At 41.7% G+C, this 16697-nt stretch overlaps 1 protein-coding gene across 20 annotated transcripts in view; it reads right to left on the bottom strand.

Annotated features, from left to right (window-relative positions):
- Positions 1–16697, bottom strand: part of TRIM37 (tripartite motif containing 37) — a 124057-nt gene that overhangs the window by 3052 nt on the left and 104308 nt on the right. For 3 of the 20 annotated variants that reach the window (XM_019026606.4, XM_055386744.2, XM_055386747.2), the window contains 2 exons: positions 15895–16011; positions 13681–13759 (listed from right to left, as the gene is read on the bottom strand). In XM_019026606.4, coding sequence (XP_018882151.1) covers positions 13681–13759; positions 15895–16011 — 196 coding nt within the window. Of the gene's footprint in view, positions 1–794; positions 2376–12501; positions 13760–13848; positions 13920–15894; positions 16039–16697 lie in introns of those variants that run through there. The other 17 variants (XM_055386739.2, XM_055386750.2, XM_019026605.4 and 14 more) reach the window with 12 other exon arrangements.

The following is a 16697-nucleotide window of genomic DNA, read 5'->3' as shown; positions in this document are numbered from 1 at the left end:
GAAGGGAGGGAACTGACCTTCCAAACGAGTCAACCTTGTCAATACACTGCACTGTTCTCCTGCCTACCAGTAAGGAAGGCCTTTACAATTAATTTTACATAGTTTCAAAAATCTTCAACTCCTAATTCCCTAAATTCATTCAGTCCTTGGCATGACTTTATATAGAACCAAATGAACAATTGAGAAAAAAAAGGTGAAGTTTTGAAAGAAGGACATATTTCAAGGGGTTTACTGAAGCAGGGAATGACAGAAAAGGAACATTTTGATTAATAAGTGTTACACTTGAAAAAATTCCCTAAAATATAGTATTACTTAGATCAAAAGGAACACCTCTTTCTGAAGGAGCAGCACACAGCAAGACAGAAGGGAACCACTAGGTACAGTAAAATCATTTGAACATCATAGAAATTTACCCAAGTTACCAAATTATCAGAAACAACTATCTGTACTGACAAGCTGCATAACTGAGCATTCCCCCCACACCCGCCCCGTTGCTGTCAGTGTGCATCATTTCCTTTCCTTCTTTTGAGATGGAGTTTCATTCTGTCACCCAGGCCGGAGTGCAGTGACGTGATCTTGGCTCACCACAACCTCTGCCTCCCAGGTTCAATCGATTTTCCTGCCTCAATCTCCCAAGCAGCTGGGATTACAGGCGCCCACCACCACACCCAGCTCATTTTTTTATTATTAGTAGAAACGGGGTTTCACCATGTTGGCCAGGCTGGTCTCGAACTCCTGACCTCAGATGATCCACCCTCCCACCTCGGCCTCCCTAAGTGCATCATTTTCTTTTTGATTGCAAGTTTCCATCTGTCTTTTTTTTTTTTTCTTTTTTGAGACAAGAGTCCTGCTGTGTCACCCTGGCTGGAGTGCAGTGGTGCAATCTCGGCTCACTGCAACCTCTGCCTCCCAGGTTCAAGCAATTCTTGTGCCTCAGCCTCCCAGGATGCTGGGATTACAGGCGTCGGCCACCACGCCTGGCTTTTGTGTTTTTAGTAGAGACGGGGTTTTGCCATGTTGGCCAGACTGGTCTTGAACACCTGACCTCAAGTGATCTGCCTGCCTTGGCCTCCCCAAGTGCTGGGATTTACAGGTGTGAGACACCACGCCCGGCCCCATCTGTCATCTTAACAGCAATTAGTAAAGAACACTTTTTCTATTGTGCTTTAGGGAACCTCCTTTTGCTTGGCCTAGGAATAACCTTATGGAAGATCCCTTATTTACATTTAAAACAAGTCACATTCTTTTCTGAGAGCCCCAACTGTTGAATATGTTTGTTTAGTAAGAAGCGCTCTTCCCTGGGCAGTTGGTTGAGCCTGCCTCTTATGCTGAGCTGTAGGATGCTGCCCCAGCCACGCAACCTCCAGATGAAGTGTGTCCTCTCCTCATTGTGCAAACAAGGGACCTCACACAGGTTCTATTTGATTTTTATAATCTTGCTTTAGGACCAGGGAAACAAATGTGAAAAACTGTCAAGAATGATACACATTTGGGGAAACCATTTTCCAAATGAGTAACTGGAGTTTAACTAAAGATGATGAAAAAGTTGTCCCTGCTAGTCATTACATTGAGTAGTATGACAGCTACAGGATTAGGGGTGGCCAATTAAGCCAAATCGAGTTGCTACGGGCTCACTAGGTCAAATGAAACCCAGTGGGAGGTGAGCCTATGCAGCAGCCTTTCCCAAATGCACACCAGGAGACACTGACTGACCTGAAGGTCTCGGGCAAGGACTCTGGCCAGCAGGGTCTGCAGAGCAGGAATGGAAGGGAGACTCCCAGTCAACATGCCAGCCAGAGAAAAGGATTTTAGAAAGAGAGCAGCCCATACTACTGATGCCCCAAACTACACTGTGGCTAATCTTACCATTTGCTCTTAAGCATCCCTAAGCAGAGTTCTAAAACTTCTATAAATCTAGACTATGAAGGCATGTATTGGTAGATGTGAGAATGAGAGGCAGAATGAGGAGAAATCTAAAAATATTACCACATAAAAATTCAAATGAATATGCAAAAAAGAAAATAGCTCTTGGGGTTTTCTATTTCCCAAATTTTTCTAATCTTATCACCTTTATAATTCAAACATTAAAAAAATTAGATAAAAAAATTAAAAATGGCTCATTTTCTGAATTCTGGTTTTAGGATTAATTACACTCATGTTTTACATTCAATAAAATGTGTATTTTACATATATACATTTTTAAATCACAGCACTTCCAGCTTCCACTCCGGGATGTAGGGGTAGAAGGAGCATTTCTTCTACTCTTACAATGCAAACGAGCCAGATGAACTATAAATTAGGACATTTTTTCGAATCCATTGGAAAGCTGAGGTTGCAGAGTAACCAAATGGCACCAAATGGAGAGGGGCAGTTGCCTGCAAGGGGAGAGAAGACATTAGCACTAGTTTTGTAGGGTTGTTGTAAACAGACACTGGAAAGAATAGGCTAGCTAAAAGTGATGATTGGTGAAGGCAGAATATGGGGTGCAGGAGTGTTAAGACCCGGGGGCCTGCAGAAACTAGGGGAGTCGCCCTATCTTGCAGGCTTTTTCTTTACAATCTCTACCAGGGGCTCAGAAAATACTGTAAAGAGCCCTAAGAAGTGTCAGCTGTGACACACACCCAGGGGAGTATACAGCGGCCTTGGGCATGGGTAAAGGAACTTACCATACCCTTTCTCTCATCTCACAGAACAAAAGCACCCTATGAGGGAAAAGGAGCACAAATACTGTTGCCGTCTGGACACTGGTGAAAAGTCACTGCAGCAGAGAGAAGGGACTATGGAAGAAAAGCCCCATCCCAGAGGAGGGGGCAGAAATATCACTGGGCCCACAATTAGCTGGGAAGGGGCAAGTAAACAGAGACCCTCCCAAACCTAGGGACACAGTGCCTAAAACTGCAACCTAATCCAAGAACGCCAGCCCCTCCCCAGCCCCCGTTACACTTCAGGAAACAGCAGAGTATTTCCAGGAGGAGGACAGCAGAGCAACGGAAGCACAGAGAGAGACCCTCTTGGAGACCCAGCACAAAGCTTCTGAGCCTGGAAACTCAGGGTCAGAAACACAGTGCTCTGGTATCCAACACCAATCAGAAATACAAGGTATCATCACAGGAACTCGAGACCACTAAGGATAATCATAGCAAATCCAATCTTGAACCAAGCACAACTCCTAACTACTATTAGATTGGCATAAAAGTAATTTTGGTTCTTGCCATTAAAAAATGTGAAAACCACAATTACTTTTCCACCAGCCATAATATATTAATTCAACCTCTGCCAACAAAGGTCTTAGCAGCAGGAAAGGCCTCCTTACTTTCAGGTGTAAAAACTATTCACCAAAGTATCTTGTCCTATGTGAGATGTGTTGCTATTAACAAAATATACAGAGTCATATGAAAAGCCAAGAAGAAAACATTCTGAAGACATGAAACATTCATCAGAACCAGACTCAGATAACAGAGATTTTGGAAGTGAGAGAGAATTTTAAATAATTATTGTTTTGAGAGGCCAAGGTGGGAGGATTGCCTGAGGTCATGAGTTCGAGACCAGCCTGGTCAACATGGCGAAACCCCGTCTCTACTAAAAATACAAAAATCAGCCAGGCGTGGTGGTGCACACCTGTAGTCCCAGCTACTCAGGAGGCTGAGGCAGGAGAATCGCTTGAACCTTGGAGGTGGAGGTTGCAGTGAGCCGAGATTGCACCACTGCACTCCAGCCTGGGTGACAGAGCGAGACTCTCTCAAAAAAAAAAAAAAAAATTATGTTTACTATGTCAAGAAAAATGGTGGATACTATGCAAGATCATATGGGTGATTACAGCAAATCGATGGAACCTATAATTAAATATTAATAGAAATGTAAGACATGAAAAATGCCATAACAGAGATGATGAATGCCTTCAGTTGGCTAATCAGTAGGCTCTAAACTGCTGAAAAGAAAATCAGTAAAACTTGAAGATAAGTTAACAAAAATTACCTTAACTGAAACACAACAGAAAAAAATGAAGGGAAAACAAAATCAACCCAGAACGTAATATACAAAAGCTGTGTGGGACAGTATCTGTGTAAAATATGCACAACTAGAATCCTAGAAGGAGAAGAGAAAGATAATGGGCAGAAGAAATATTCGAAGAGATAATGGCTTAGAGTTTTCCAAAACTAATGACAGACACAAAACCACAGATACAAGAAACTCAGAGAACATCAAGCAAAGCTAGGTGAGGTGGGTCACACCTGTAACCCCAGCACTTTGGTTGGCTGAGGTGGGAGGATAGCTTAAACTTAGGAGTTCAAGACCAGCCTGGGCAATGCAGTGAGACCCCCTCTGAAAAAAAAAATTAGCTGGACATGGTGTGTGGCTTGTAGTCCCAGCTACTCAGGAGGCTGAGGTGGGAGGATTGCTTGAGCCCAAGAGGGTTGAGGCTGCAGTAAGCTGTGATCATGCCACTGCTCTCCAGCCTGGGTGACAGAGCAAGACCTTGTCTCAAAAAAAAAAAAAAAAAAAAAGGCTAGGCATGCTAGCTCACACCTGTAATCCCAGCACTTTAGGAGGCCGAGGCAAGCAGATCACTTGAGGCCAGGAGCTTGAAACCAGCCTGGAAAACATGGAGAAACCCTATCTCTACTAAAAACACAAACATTAGCTACGCATGGTGGTGCACGCCTGTAATCCCAGCTACTAGGGAGGCTGAGACACAAGAATTGTGTGAACCTTGGAGATGGAGGTTGTAGTGAGCTGAGATCGAGCCACTGCACTCCAGCCCAGGTGACAGAGCGGGACTCTGTCTCAAAAGAAAAAAAAAAAAAAATCAAGGCTGGGCCCAGTGGCTCATGCCTGTAATCCCAGCACTTTGGGAGGCTGAGGCAGGTGGATCACAAAGTCAGGAGTTCAAGACCAGCCTGACCAACCTGGTGAAACCCTGTCTCTACTAAAAATACAAAAATTAGCTGGGTGTGGTGGTGCGCGCCTGTAATCCCAGCTACTCAGGAGGGTGAGGCAGGAGAATCACTTGAACCCGGGAGGCAGAGGTTGCAGTGAGTCGAGATCATGCCACTGCACTCCAGCCTGGGCAACAGAGCGAAACTCTGTCTCAAAAAAAAAAAAAAAAAAAGAAAAGAAAAAGAAAAAAAAATCAGAGCACACCAAGCAAGGTAAATACCAACCACACCACACCTAAGAAAAAGAAGTTTCCTGGCCAGGCACGGTGGCTCACGGCTGTAATCCCAGCACTTTGGGAGGCTGAGGTGGGCAGATCACCAGGTCAGGAGTTCAAGACCAGCCTGGCTAACATGGTGAAACCCCATTTCTACTAAAAATAAAAAAAATGAGCTAGGTGTGGTGGCACACGCCTGTAATCCCAGCTACTCAGGAGGCTGAGGCAGAAGAATCATTTAAACCCAGGAGGCGGAGGTTGCAGTGAGCTGAGATCGCAGTATTGCACTCCAGCCTGGGCAACAAGAGTGAAACTCTGTCTCAAAAAAAAAAAAAAAAGAAAAGAAAAAAGTTTCCTCCTAGTTGGTTACACTGGTGAATTCTACTAAACATTAAAGAATAAGGCCAGGCAGGGTGGCTAATGCCTGTAATCCCAGCAATTTGGGAGGCGAAGGTGGGTGGATCACATGAGGTCAGGAGTTTGAGACCAGCCTGGCCAACATGGTAAAACCTTGTCTCTACTAAAAATACAAAAATTAGCTGCGCGTGGTGGCAGGTGCCTGTAATCCCAGCTACTCGGAAGGCCGAGACAGGAGAATCGCTTCAACCTGGGAGGTGGAGGTTCCAGTGAGCCGAGATAAAAAAAAAATAGTAATAATAAATAAATACCACCAATTCTACACCCTCTTTTCCAGAAAATAGAACACTCATTTTATGAGGTCAGCATTACTCTGACACCAAATCAGATGAAGACAGAAAATTTCAGACCAGGATCGCTCTGAATATAGACGGAAAAGTTCTGGCAAAATATTAGCAAAACAAATACCATTACACACCTATTAGAATGGCTAAAAAATGGCTGGTTAGCTCAGTTGGTTAGAAGAAAAACCAAAAAGAATGGCTAAAAAACTTCTGGCAGTGCCAAATATTTGTGAGATGCCACTGGAACTCTCATGTGCTACTGATGGGAACGCAGAATGGTGTGTCACTGTGGAGGCTGGGCAGCGTCTCAGTAAAGACTCTACTTACCATATGACTCAGTGCAATGAGCGCCGACACCAACCACCCGGAGTTAGGCCAAACTGTACAGGTTATGGGCAAAGTCTTCCACAAGACTGCCCTCATTCCAGACACAAGTTCCAAGTTCCGGGATCCTGAGGCCACCCTCACTTCTGACCAGCTGATTACAAATTTGGGCGTATTTGCTATCCTACTCATGTTTAATAATTGACTAGAACAACTCACAGAACTCAGAAATGCACTTATGATCAGAGTTTCATTATGACAAAAGGTTACAAATAAAGCCAACTAAAGGGAGAGATACATAGGGTGAGGCCTGGGAGAGTCCCAAATGTGAAGGCCCCTTGACTTCAGGACAACTTACTCTCCAGGCACACTGCTATATATATATATATATATATATATATATAAATATAACATATATATATAAATATAACATATATATATAATATATATATATAAATACAGAGTACTGTCAACCAGGGAAACTCACTCAAGCTTTAGTGTCCAGTTTTGAGACGGAGTTTCACTCTTTTTGCCCAGGCTGGAGTGCGATGGCACAATCTTGGTTCACGGCAACCTCCACCTCCCGGGTTCAAGTGATTCTTCTGCCTCAGTCTCCCAAGTAGTTGGGATTACAGGCATGCGCCACCACGCCTGGCTAATTTTGTATTTTTAGTAAAGATTGGGTTTCTCCATGTTGGTCAGGCTGGTCTCGAACTCCCGACCTCAGGTAATCTGCCTTCCTCGGCCTCCCAAAGTGCTGGGATTACAGGCGTGAGCCACTGTGCCCGGCAGGTGTCCAGATTTTTTACTGGAACTTCCTTATGTAGGCATAACAATCATTGGCAATGAGTTGAACTGGGCTATCACATGGTTCAGAGCTCCAACTGTCTAATGACACCCACAGCATTTCTGGTGTAGCCAGCCCCGATCCTGAGTCATCTCATTAGCATACACTAGCAAGGCCCACCATAAATAACTCCTAACACTTGAGGAATGCCAAGGATTTAGAGGGCACTTCCCAGGAACTAGGACAAAGGCCAGACAAATTCTCTATTGCACACCCAGCAATCCTGTCCCTAGGCATATATGGTTTGGCTGTGTCCCCACCCAAATCTCATCTTGAATTCCCACATATCATGGGAGGGACCCAGTGGGAGGTAATTGAATCATGGGGGCAAGACTTTCCTGTGCTTTTCTTGTAATACTGAGTAAGTCTCATGAGATCTGATGGTTTTATAAGGGGGAGTTTCCCTGCACAAGCTCTCGTCTGCCACCATATGAGATGTGCCTTTTACCTTTTGCCATGATTGTGAGGCCTCCCCAGCCACGTGGAACTGTAAGTCCAATAAACCTCTTTCTTTTGTAAAATGCCCAGTCTCGGGTATATCTTTATCAGCAGCATGAAAACAGACTAATACGGCATGTAACACTCTAGAGAATAAAAGCTTACGCTCACACAAAAATCTGTACCCAAATGTTTAAAAGAGTCTAATCACCCTAAACTAGAAATAACCCAAATGGGCAAATGAATGAACAGTGGTATATCCACACAGTGCACTACTACTGCTCAGCAATAAAAGAGAAGGAAGTGCTGATTCACACAAGATGAGTGAAACTTAACCGCACTTTGCGAAGCGAGAGGTCGAACTGTGATCCCGTTTACATGACTCTGGAAAAGCAAAAACTAAAAGGGCAGAGAACAGATCAGATCAGATCAGATCAGATCAGTGGTAGCCAGGAGTTGTGGGGAAGGGGGGTGGTTACCTATAAAAGGCCAGCACAGGGGAATCTTGGGGGTGACTGAAATGTTCTGTATAGTATTGTGGTGGCGGATACAAGACATTTGTTGAAACCCACAGAACTGTATGCCAGAAAGACTGAATTTTAATGTATGTAAATTTACAAATTAACCAGGATATGTGGGGGAGGACAGAATGTAGACCATAACAGATGAACCTGTTACACCAACGAAGCACAAAATCACAATGAAGAGAATGGGAAAGAAAAGAACTAATGTAATTTTGAATCTAAGGACCTAAATATCTTTGAAAAAAATGTTATGACACGATACTGAAAAGCTAAAGACTAAAAGAACTGTATACAAGCACTGTATTTTAGGTGGTAAATATGTTTTTTGTAGGGCATAGCCTGGAATCCACAGGAGGCCAACGGTTCTGAAGCTACTTGTATATTAGGGTTGAACAAGTACATACATATATTGTAGCTAATGAGAGCTAGGTTTCTGTCAGAGAAAGGCATTATAAATAAGAGGGAAGGCCAGAATGAGGCCTCTGGAGCTGAACTGTTACCAATATAGACTCACAGTCATAGTGACACACACACACAGATATGTACAGAAATACACATAAATGTGTATTTGCATGAGTAACTATACAGTCAGCCCTCTATTATCTTTGGTTTCTGCATCCATGGAGTCAACCAACAACAGACAGAATTTATTTTTAAAAAATAATAAAAAAATATAGCACAATAATTTACACAGCATTTACACTGTATTAGGTATTACAGGTAATCCAGAGATGATTTAAAGTATCTGGGAGATCGGGCGTGGTGGCTCACACCTGTAGTCCCGGCTACCTGAGAGGCTGAGGTGGGAGGATTGCTTGAGCCTAAGACTTCAGAGCTGCAGTGAGCTATGCACAGCTGCACCCTAACCTGGGCAACAGAATGAGACCCTGTCTCAAAACCCAAAACAAAGTATCCAGGAGGATGTGCACAGGTTATATGCAAACACTATACCGTTTTATATAGGGGACTTGAGCATCTGTGGACTTTGGTATCCACAGGGAGTCTTGGAACCAATCCCTCACAGATGCTAAGGAACAGCTGTCTATATACATTTTCTTTCTTTTTTTTTTTTTTTTTTTTTTGAGACAGAGTTTCGCTCTTGTTGCCCAGGCTGGAGTGCAAATGGCACGATCTCGGCTCACTGCAACCTCCGCCTCACGGGTTTAAGCGATTCTCCTGCCTCAGCCTCCCGAGTAGCTGGGATTACAGGCATGTGCCATCACACCCAGCTAATTTTGTATTTTTAGTAGAGATGGGGTTTCTCCATGTTGGTCAGGTTGGTCTCGAACTCCCGACCTCAGGTGATCTGCCTGCCTCGGCCTCCCAAAGTACTGGGATTACAGGCGTGAGCCACTGTGCCCGGACATACATTTTCTTTTTTTTGAGACAGTGTCTCACTCTGTCACGCAGGCTGAAGTGCAGTGGCACGATTTTGGCTCACTGCAACCTCTACCTCCCAAGCTCAAGTGATCCTCCCACCTCAACCTCCCAAGTAGCCGGGACCACAGGTGTGCACCACCACACCCAGCCAATTTACATTTTCTATCTATCCATTGAGTGGGACTAGAAGCAGTGACAGTCTAATAATAATAAATACGTGGCATCCAAATCTTTGTTTCTAGATAGCATTCTCCAATAAAAACAACCATGGTTCCTCAGGAAGTGGTTAATTCCATGGCTGGGGTAGGCATCTTGTGATGTCAGAAAGCAAAGAAATGCTTAAAAAAAAAAAAAGAAGAATGAAACATATGAAAAGGGCACAGGAGCCAATCTGGAAGAGTTTCCAATGGCTAAAACTAGAACAAGCCAAGCTACAAAATATTAACAGTATTGAGTCATAACTCAAAAACAAAATAAATATCCATCATATATAGATATATAAAGTAGCTGATATAAATAAGTAGCTGAAATTACAAAAATGGGGAAGAAGGGACTTTTCCTCACAGCCTTCTAACAAAAAACATAGAAGAAATTAGTGAATTAGAAAAGTACCATTAAAACATTAAAGTAATAATTCCCATAGGCAAGATCGACTACTAGGTGCTAAAATTCGTAAGCAAGAGTTTTGGCTGGGCGCAGTGGCACATGCCTATATTGCAGCCCTTTTGGAGGCTGAGACGGGAGGGTCACTTGAACCCAAGAACTCAAGAACTCCATCTCTATAAAAAATACAAAAATTATCCCGGTGTGACTGCGCATGCCTGTAGTCCCAGCTACTTAGGAGGCTGAGGTGGGAGGATCGCTTAAGCCCAGGGGGTTGAGGCTGTATGAGCCAACATCGCACCACTACAGCATGGGTAACAAAGCCAGACCCTGTCTTCCAAAAAAAAATAATAATAATTAATAGAAACAAGGTATCTGCATAGTTTCAAAGTATCTGCCCCAAATATTTAGTAATTACAAAGGGGGAAAACGTAAATCTATAGTAGGAAATCCTCACAGACACCATCTTAACCAAGTAATCTCAAGGTTAAGTTCACCAATAAAAAAGTATCAACATCAGGACTGGGCGGGCACAGTGGCTCATGCTTCTAATCTAGCACTTTGGGAGGCCGAGGCGGGTGGATCACTTGATGTCAGAGTTCAAGACCAGCCTGGCCAACATGGTGAAACCCCATCTCTATTAAAATACAAAAATTAGCCGGGCGTGGTGGTGCGTGCCTGTAATCCCAGCTATTTGGGAGACTGAAGCAGGAGAGTGGCTTGAATCAGGGAGGCAGAGGTTGCAGTCAGCTGAGATCATGCCACTGCACTCCAGCCTGGCCGACAGACTGAGATCCTGTCTCAAAAAAAAAAAAAAAAAAAAAATCAGTATCAGGCCAGCATCGCACCTGCAATCTAGCCTGCAATCAACCTACCACTTTGGGAGGCTGAGGCAGGGGGATCGCTTTGAGCTCAGGAGTTGGAGGCCAGCCTGGAGTGAAACCCCATCTCCACAAAAAATAGAAAAATTAGCCAGGTGTGTTGGTGGACACCTACTCAGGAGGCTTAGGTGGGAGGATCACTTGAGCCGGGGAAGCAGAGGCTGCAGTGAGCCAAGCTGGTGCCACTGCATTCTAGCCTGAGCAACAGAGTGAGACTCCATCAAAAAAAAAAAAAAAAAAAGTATATATATATATATATGTGTGTGTGTGTGTGTGTATGTATATATACGTATATTTATATATCAACATCATATCCCCCGATGTGATGCACTAAGGGCCTTCCCAATAATGCATAATAACCTCAATTTAACATAGGAAAGCATCTGACAAACCCAAATAAGAAGAACATTTAATAAAATAACACATCCTCTTCAAAAATATCAAGGTCATGAAAGCAAGGAAAGGCGGAAGAGCTGTCATATAGTGAAGGATCCTGAGGAAACATGGTAACAAAATACAATGTGGGATCCTAGACCGGATCCTAGAACAGAAAAAGAACATTTTTGAAATAACTGGTGCAATCTGAACAAATTCTGTAGTTTGGTAAACAATATTGCAACCAGGATTAACTTCTTAGTTTTGATCATTGTTCTGTGATTATGTAAGGCATTAACAAAAGGAGAAGCTGGGCAGAGCGTATACGGAAACTCTTGCACAATTTTTGCAACTCTTTTGCAAATCTGAAATTATCTCAAAATTAAAAGCTAAAAAAAAAGAATAATCTTTAGGTTTTAAATTATTAGGTATCAGAATGTTGGGTTTGCTGCAAGTGAGATAAAGTGGAAAAGGCACTAGACCAGCAGTTCACCCCATCCCTGCCAGTGGTTTTGAACCTGAAGAGAATCATACAACCTCCCTGAACCTAAGGCTCCATGGCCAAACAGGTTTGATACACAACTCATCTACCTCAAAGGTTACTTAAAGATCAATGACACAAGTAGTTAAAGTTGTCCAGAAAGGACACGTTCACAGACAACACAAGCATTAATGTATCTCTAGCCCTAAGAAAACTCTATTCAGGAGAGACTTTCCAGGAATGAACTTGAGATAAAATACTAAATACAGAAGCAAGGTAACAGCAGACTGTTCTTCAGCAAAAAAGGAAAGGTTACAAAAATAAAAATAAAAAAACATGCTGAGGGCTCTATCAGGGTACAGAAAGAGCAAGAAAGTAGGACAAGCAGAGAGTGGAGCAACTGGTTCTTCTCCCGTGCCTCTTCCTTCCCTCTCTGCTACCTAAAATTTAGCATAGCAGACTACATCAAGGAAGAGGGAAAACAGCGGTGTTCCCGACATCACCAAGGAACTCAGAGCAGCTTTAGTATATAAGATGGCTTGGAAACGAGGGGGAAACTACTTTCCTGTCCTAAAAGCGAACAGGTCTGAACTAAAAGCTATCATCTCTGAAGAAATCTTTTGGCCTTTCAGGTTTATTCTAATTTTAGAATAACTGGGATCGATGCTAGGCATCACTCCTCGCCATTAGACTAAACAAACTAATCAAATGTTTGGATCTTCTCTACACTACTAATGAGGCAATGAGTAGAAAAAAGGAGTTTCTGGTCCCAATTTAATAAACAGCAGAGGCATATTTTCTCAAGTTGATTTTATTAACAAAAAGTGCAAACTATATTGAACAAAAGTAAACTATGAGTCACAGCATTCAGCAAGACATCAGACACGGAAGAGTGAACAATATTCACTAAGTAAAATACAGCAGATGAGATGTCTGTCACATGTATATTTAATTATTCATGCTTTTTCAATAGTCTCTTAGTCAACTTTCAGTGTAATTTCCACAAATATATAGCAGCTCAAACACAAATGCAGGAGCACAATGGCAAAGTTTGGCAACTGTTTTGGGCTAATTATGAGTATGAAAGAAAGCCTTATATCACAGTTTCATGTTCATGTAAGCCACTGTGCAACATGAATGAATCTTTAAATGTGTTGACACTGAAATCAATGTACAACTAATGAAAATAAAGAAGAAAAGGGGGCTTTAAAATATTTGTTGCACTACAGTCGTATAGTAAGAGGCAGAAAAAAATGAAAGAATTTTAAATAATCTTACATGTGTCTACAGGACCAGGAACGTAATGAATCCATGTTAACTTAATTTCATTTAAAATTACATTTGTAGAAGTCACACAAAAGAAAGATACCATGCGGTTAAACAGTGTGCCTGTACTTGAACAAGTGAGAGAAGATACATACTCCAAAAAGGAGATTCAGTCTAGTGTTACTTCAGTTATTCACATAGTGTCTACAGGGCAGAATCTCTTCAAAAGCAATTTTCTGTTCACTAATCTACAGGCACTAATGGAACTGTAATTAAAACCCCAAATATAAAGATGATTATTTAAACACAACTAAGCTCTAGCCAAAGACAGTAGAGCACCAATGCTGGGCGGGTTACTGACGGCATGCAGGGCCTGGAGGTACATTTTCTGGCAGTTAACCAGCCTTCTGCTGTAGTAGACAAACTGCCTTTTGTGAATGTACAAATTTGCTAAATTAATAGAGAACTACATTGTTATTTCCTTACATTACAAAGAACTCTTCCCATACTGTTTTTCCCATGTACTACTGCTGTCTTAGACTAAACTGTGCCACCTTCCAACAGTTTCCAAATTACTATTTCAGGTCGAGATAATGAAAAAATAAGACCAAATCTGATTATCTGACTGATGACAAATTTGAGCACCAACTACAGCAAAATTCAGGGTCAAGGTAGCTTGCAAGTCAGTTCTCTTGATTTGGCAATTACCTTCCACTATTTTCATCTGTATTGAAGCTGAGATCTTCAGGGCCTATTTGTTCACCATCAGGAAAACTGGAATGTGTATCTATGATTAAAAAATAAATAAAAAATTTAAAATTTAAAAACATATAACAAGGGCAGTATTTTCCTTCCCAAGTCTTTAAATAATCTTACCGAATGTGTTATTTAAGCGATAAAGATGTGCTGGGTTGTGAACAAATCTCTGTCTTCAGAGAATTTGTGATCTGAGTCAGGTATAAGCAAACACAAAGGAAAAATAAAGGAGAAAAAAACAAAATGTGTAATAGACACCCACAATTAAAAGATGACAGGAATTGTCTCATTTTGTCCTCCTGGGGACAATCTGGGGACAGCTTAAAAAGGGAACAAGAAGCAATGGTGTATATTCTCAAGATTCAAGACCTTATAAACATAAAACATATTTCAAAGCCAATTAAACTACGCATTCAAGTATCACTACAAAAACCCACCAGCACTCCAAATAACTTGCACAAAATTTGGATGCTTATTTTAGAAGCAGAGGAAGTTACTAAAGATGCCTTAATACTTACAAATCATCAAATGCTTGGTTCTGTATTGAAAAAGATACCACAGCACCAGGAAAATATGCAAAATATAAAGCAGAAAATGGCATAGGCTTAACAATGTTGTCACTCCAGGATATCTTGCAGAGGAATGTTCAGATTGATTATTAAGGCCTCTGGGTAACTTTAAATGTGTATTTCTCTAACTTGACAGTATATCCTTTTATTGATTAATCTGTATTCCAGAAAACTGCTTGACAGCAGAATGCTTATGGTATATCCACATGATAGAATATTAGGTTGCCATAAAAAATGAAGTTTATGAAATTTTAAATAACATACAGATATATTTAAGTGAAAAAAGCAGAATAAAAAACTATTTATAAAATATTTAGGTAGGGCTGGCATGGTAGCTCACACCTGTAACCCCAGGACTTTGGGAGGCCAACGTGGGCAGATCACCTGAGGTCAGGAGTTCGAGACCAGGCTGGCCAACATGGTGAAACCCTGTCTCTACTAAAAATTACAAAAACTAGCTGGATGTGGTGGCATATGCCTATAGTCCCAGCTATTCAGGAGGCTGAGGAGGGAGAATTGCTTGAAACCAGGAGGCAGAAGTTGCAGTGAGCTGAGATTGTGCCACTGCACTTCAGCTTGGGAGACAGAGCAAGACTCTGTCTAAAAAAAAAAGAAGAAATGCAATGCAAATAAGAACAGAAGAAAACAAAGGAAAATATTAATGGTAGGTTTCTCTTGTTTTTTTTCCTAATAACTTTTTTGGGGGTAGGAGGGAATAAAAATTGATTTCATAATCTGCATGTATTTCTAAGTTATTTTTATTTTAAAAGGTTAAAGTTATCTTACAGTAGGCTAGAAAAATCTCTGAAAAGGAAAAAAACCCAAACATCTGAAATCTCCCCAGGGGTTGGCAATCATTTCCTATGAAGGGTAAATATTTAGGCATTGTAGGCCACAAATGGACTCTGTTGAAAATTCTTCTTTGGGCTGGGCACGGTGGCTCACGCCTGTAATACCAGGACTTTGGGAGGCCAAAGCAGGTGGATCACGAGGTCAAGAGTTCGAGACCAGCCTGGCCAACATGGTGAAACTCCTATCTCTACTAAAAATACAAAAACATTAGCCAGGCGTGGTGGTGTATACCTGTAATCCCAGCTACTCAGGAGGCTGAGGCAGGAGAATCGCTTGAACCCAGGAGGCGGAGGTTGCAGTGAGCCAAGATCACGCCACAGCACTCCATCCTGGGTGACAGAACAAGACTCCATCTCGGGGCAAAAAAAAAAGCCACAAAGAAAATTCTTCTTTGTTTCTTTTGCTTGGTTTTTAAAGACTCTTTACAAAGTAAAAACCATTCTCAGGTCACAGTCTATACAAAAGCAGGTTGTGGACTCCGTCTCTACCCAGTAAGTAGCACCCGTTAGGTGCAACCAAGCCAAATATTACTGGCTGTGTTTTTTCAGTACTCACCATAATAGTTAACCAAAGAATGTTGTCTCATAAATGACAATAATTAAAAAAAAAAAAAAAAAAAAGTAGAAGCAGAAGAAGCAAAAGCAGCAGAGCGGAAGAAGTAGAAGTAGCAGCAGCAGCAGAAGAAGAAAGAGAAGCGGCAGCGGTGGTTTTATTAATCTGTGTAAAATGACATCATGTGCTGCACCTTCATCCGGGGGCTGTGTCATGACCATGAAGGAGTCGTGAAACCCGCCCACACTGGTATGCTCTTCCTGCTCCTCATTCTCAGTGTCACATTCAATGTCACTGTCGCTACTCATTCCTGGCGGGAAGGAAGGAGAACATGTTTCTGAAAAGAAACCACTGTAAGTAAAAGGAAACAGAAATCTCCGTATCTGCTAAACTGAGATTCCTATTGAATTTTACATGGAATGCCAAGAATTCAACAAACTAAACACTAACAAAACAAAGACAAAAGTAACCGCAGAAACCTCGATTCCCTTTAGCTATTCAGAGTGATGGTTTTATTTTTGTTCTCAAAGTTTAAAATTGCCCTTTCAACAGTACCTGAAAGTTATTATTTGAAACCAGCATTAATTTTATTATACTGATAATACTTTTTTCCAAATCAAACACTGTTTTTTTTTCAGTCACAAGAGATAACAGGAACTCTTTTAATCCTGATTCATTATAGACATAATTATATTCCCTAGCCTAAAACATAAATATAAATGTGTTATACAAATCCACATGGTATATGAATATTAGAAATTCTGGCAATTCTAATAATAGTTTGTATTCTAATTGGGCATCTAATTTTTTTGTGTATGTCGGTTGATTTGTATTTATTTTTATTTTTTGAGAGACAGGGTCTCGCTCTGTCACCCTAGGCTGGGCTGCAGTGGCCTGATCATAGCTCACTGCAGCCTCAGACTCCTAAGCTCAAGGGATACTTCCGCCTTAGCCTCCCAAGTAGATAGGTCCACAGGTACATGACACCATGCCCTG

This window comes from Gorilla gorilla, chromosome 4 (genome assembly GCF_029281585.2).
Source record: "Gorilla gorilla gorilla isolate KB3781 chromosome 4, NHGRI_mGorGor1-v2.1_pri, whole genome shotgun sequence".
Classification (NCBI taxonomy): Eukaryota; Metazoa; Chordata; class Mammalia; order Primates; family Hominidae; genus Gorilla; species Gorilla gorilla.
Note: the sequence above shows the minus strand (reverse complement) of the source record. Positions and strands in the feature narration are given on the sequence as shown.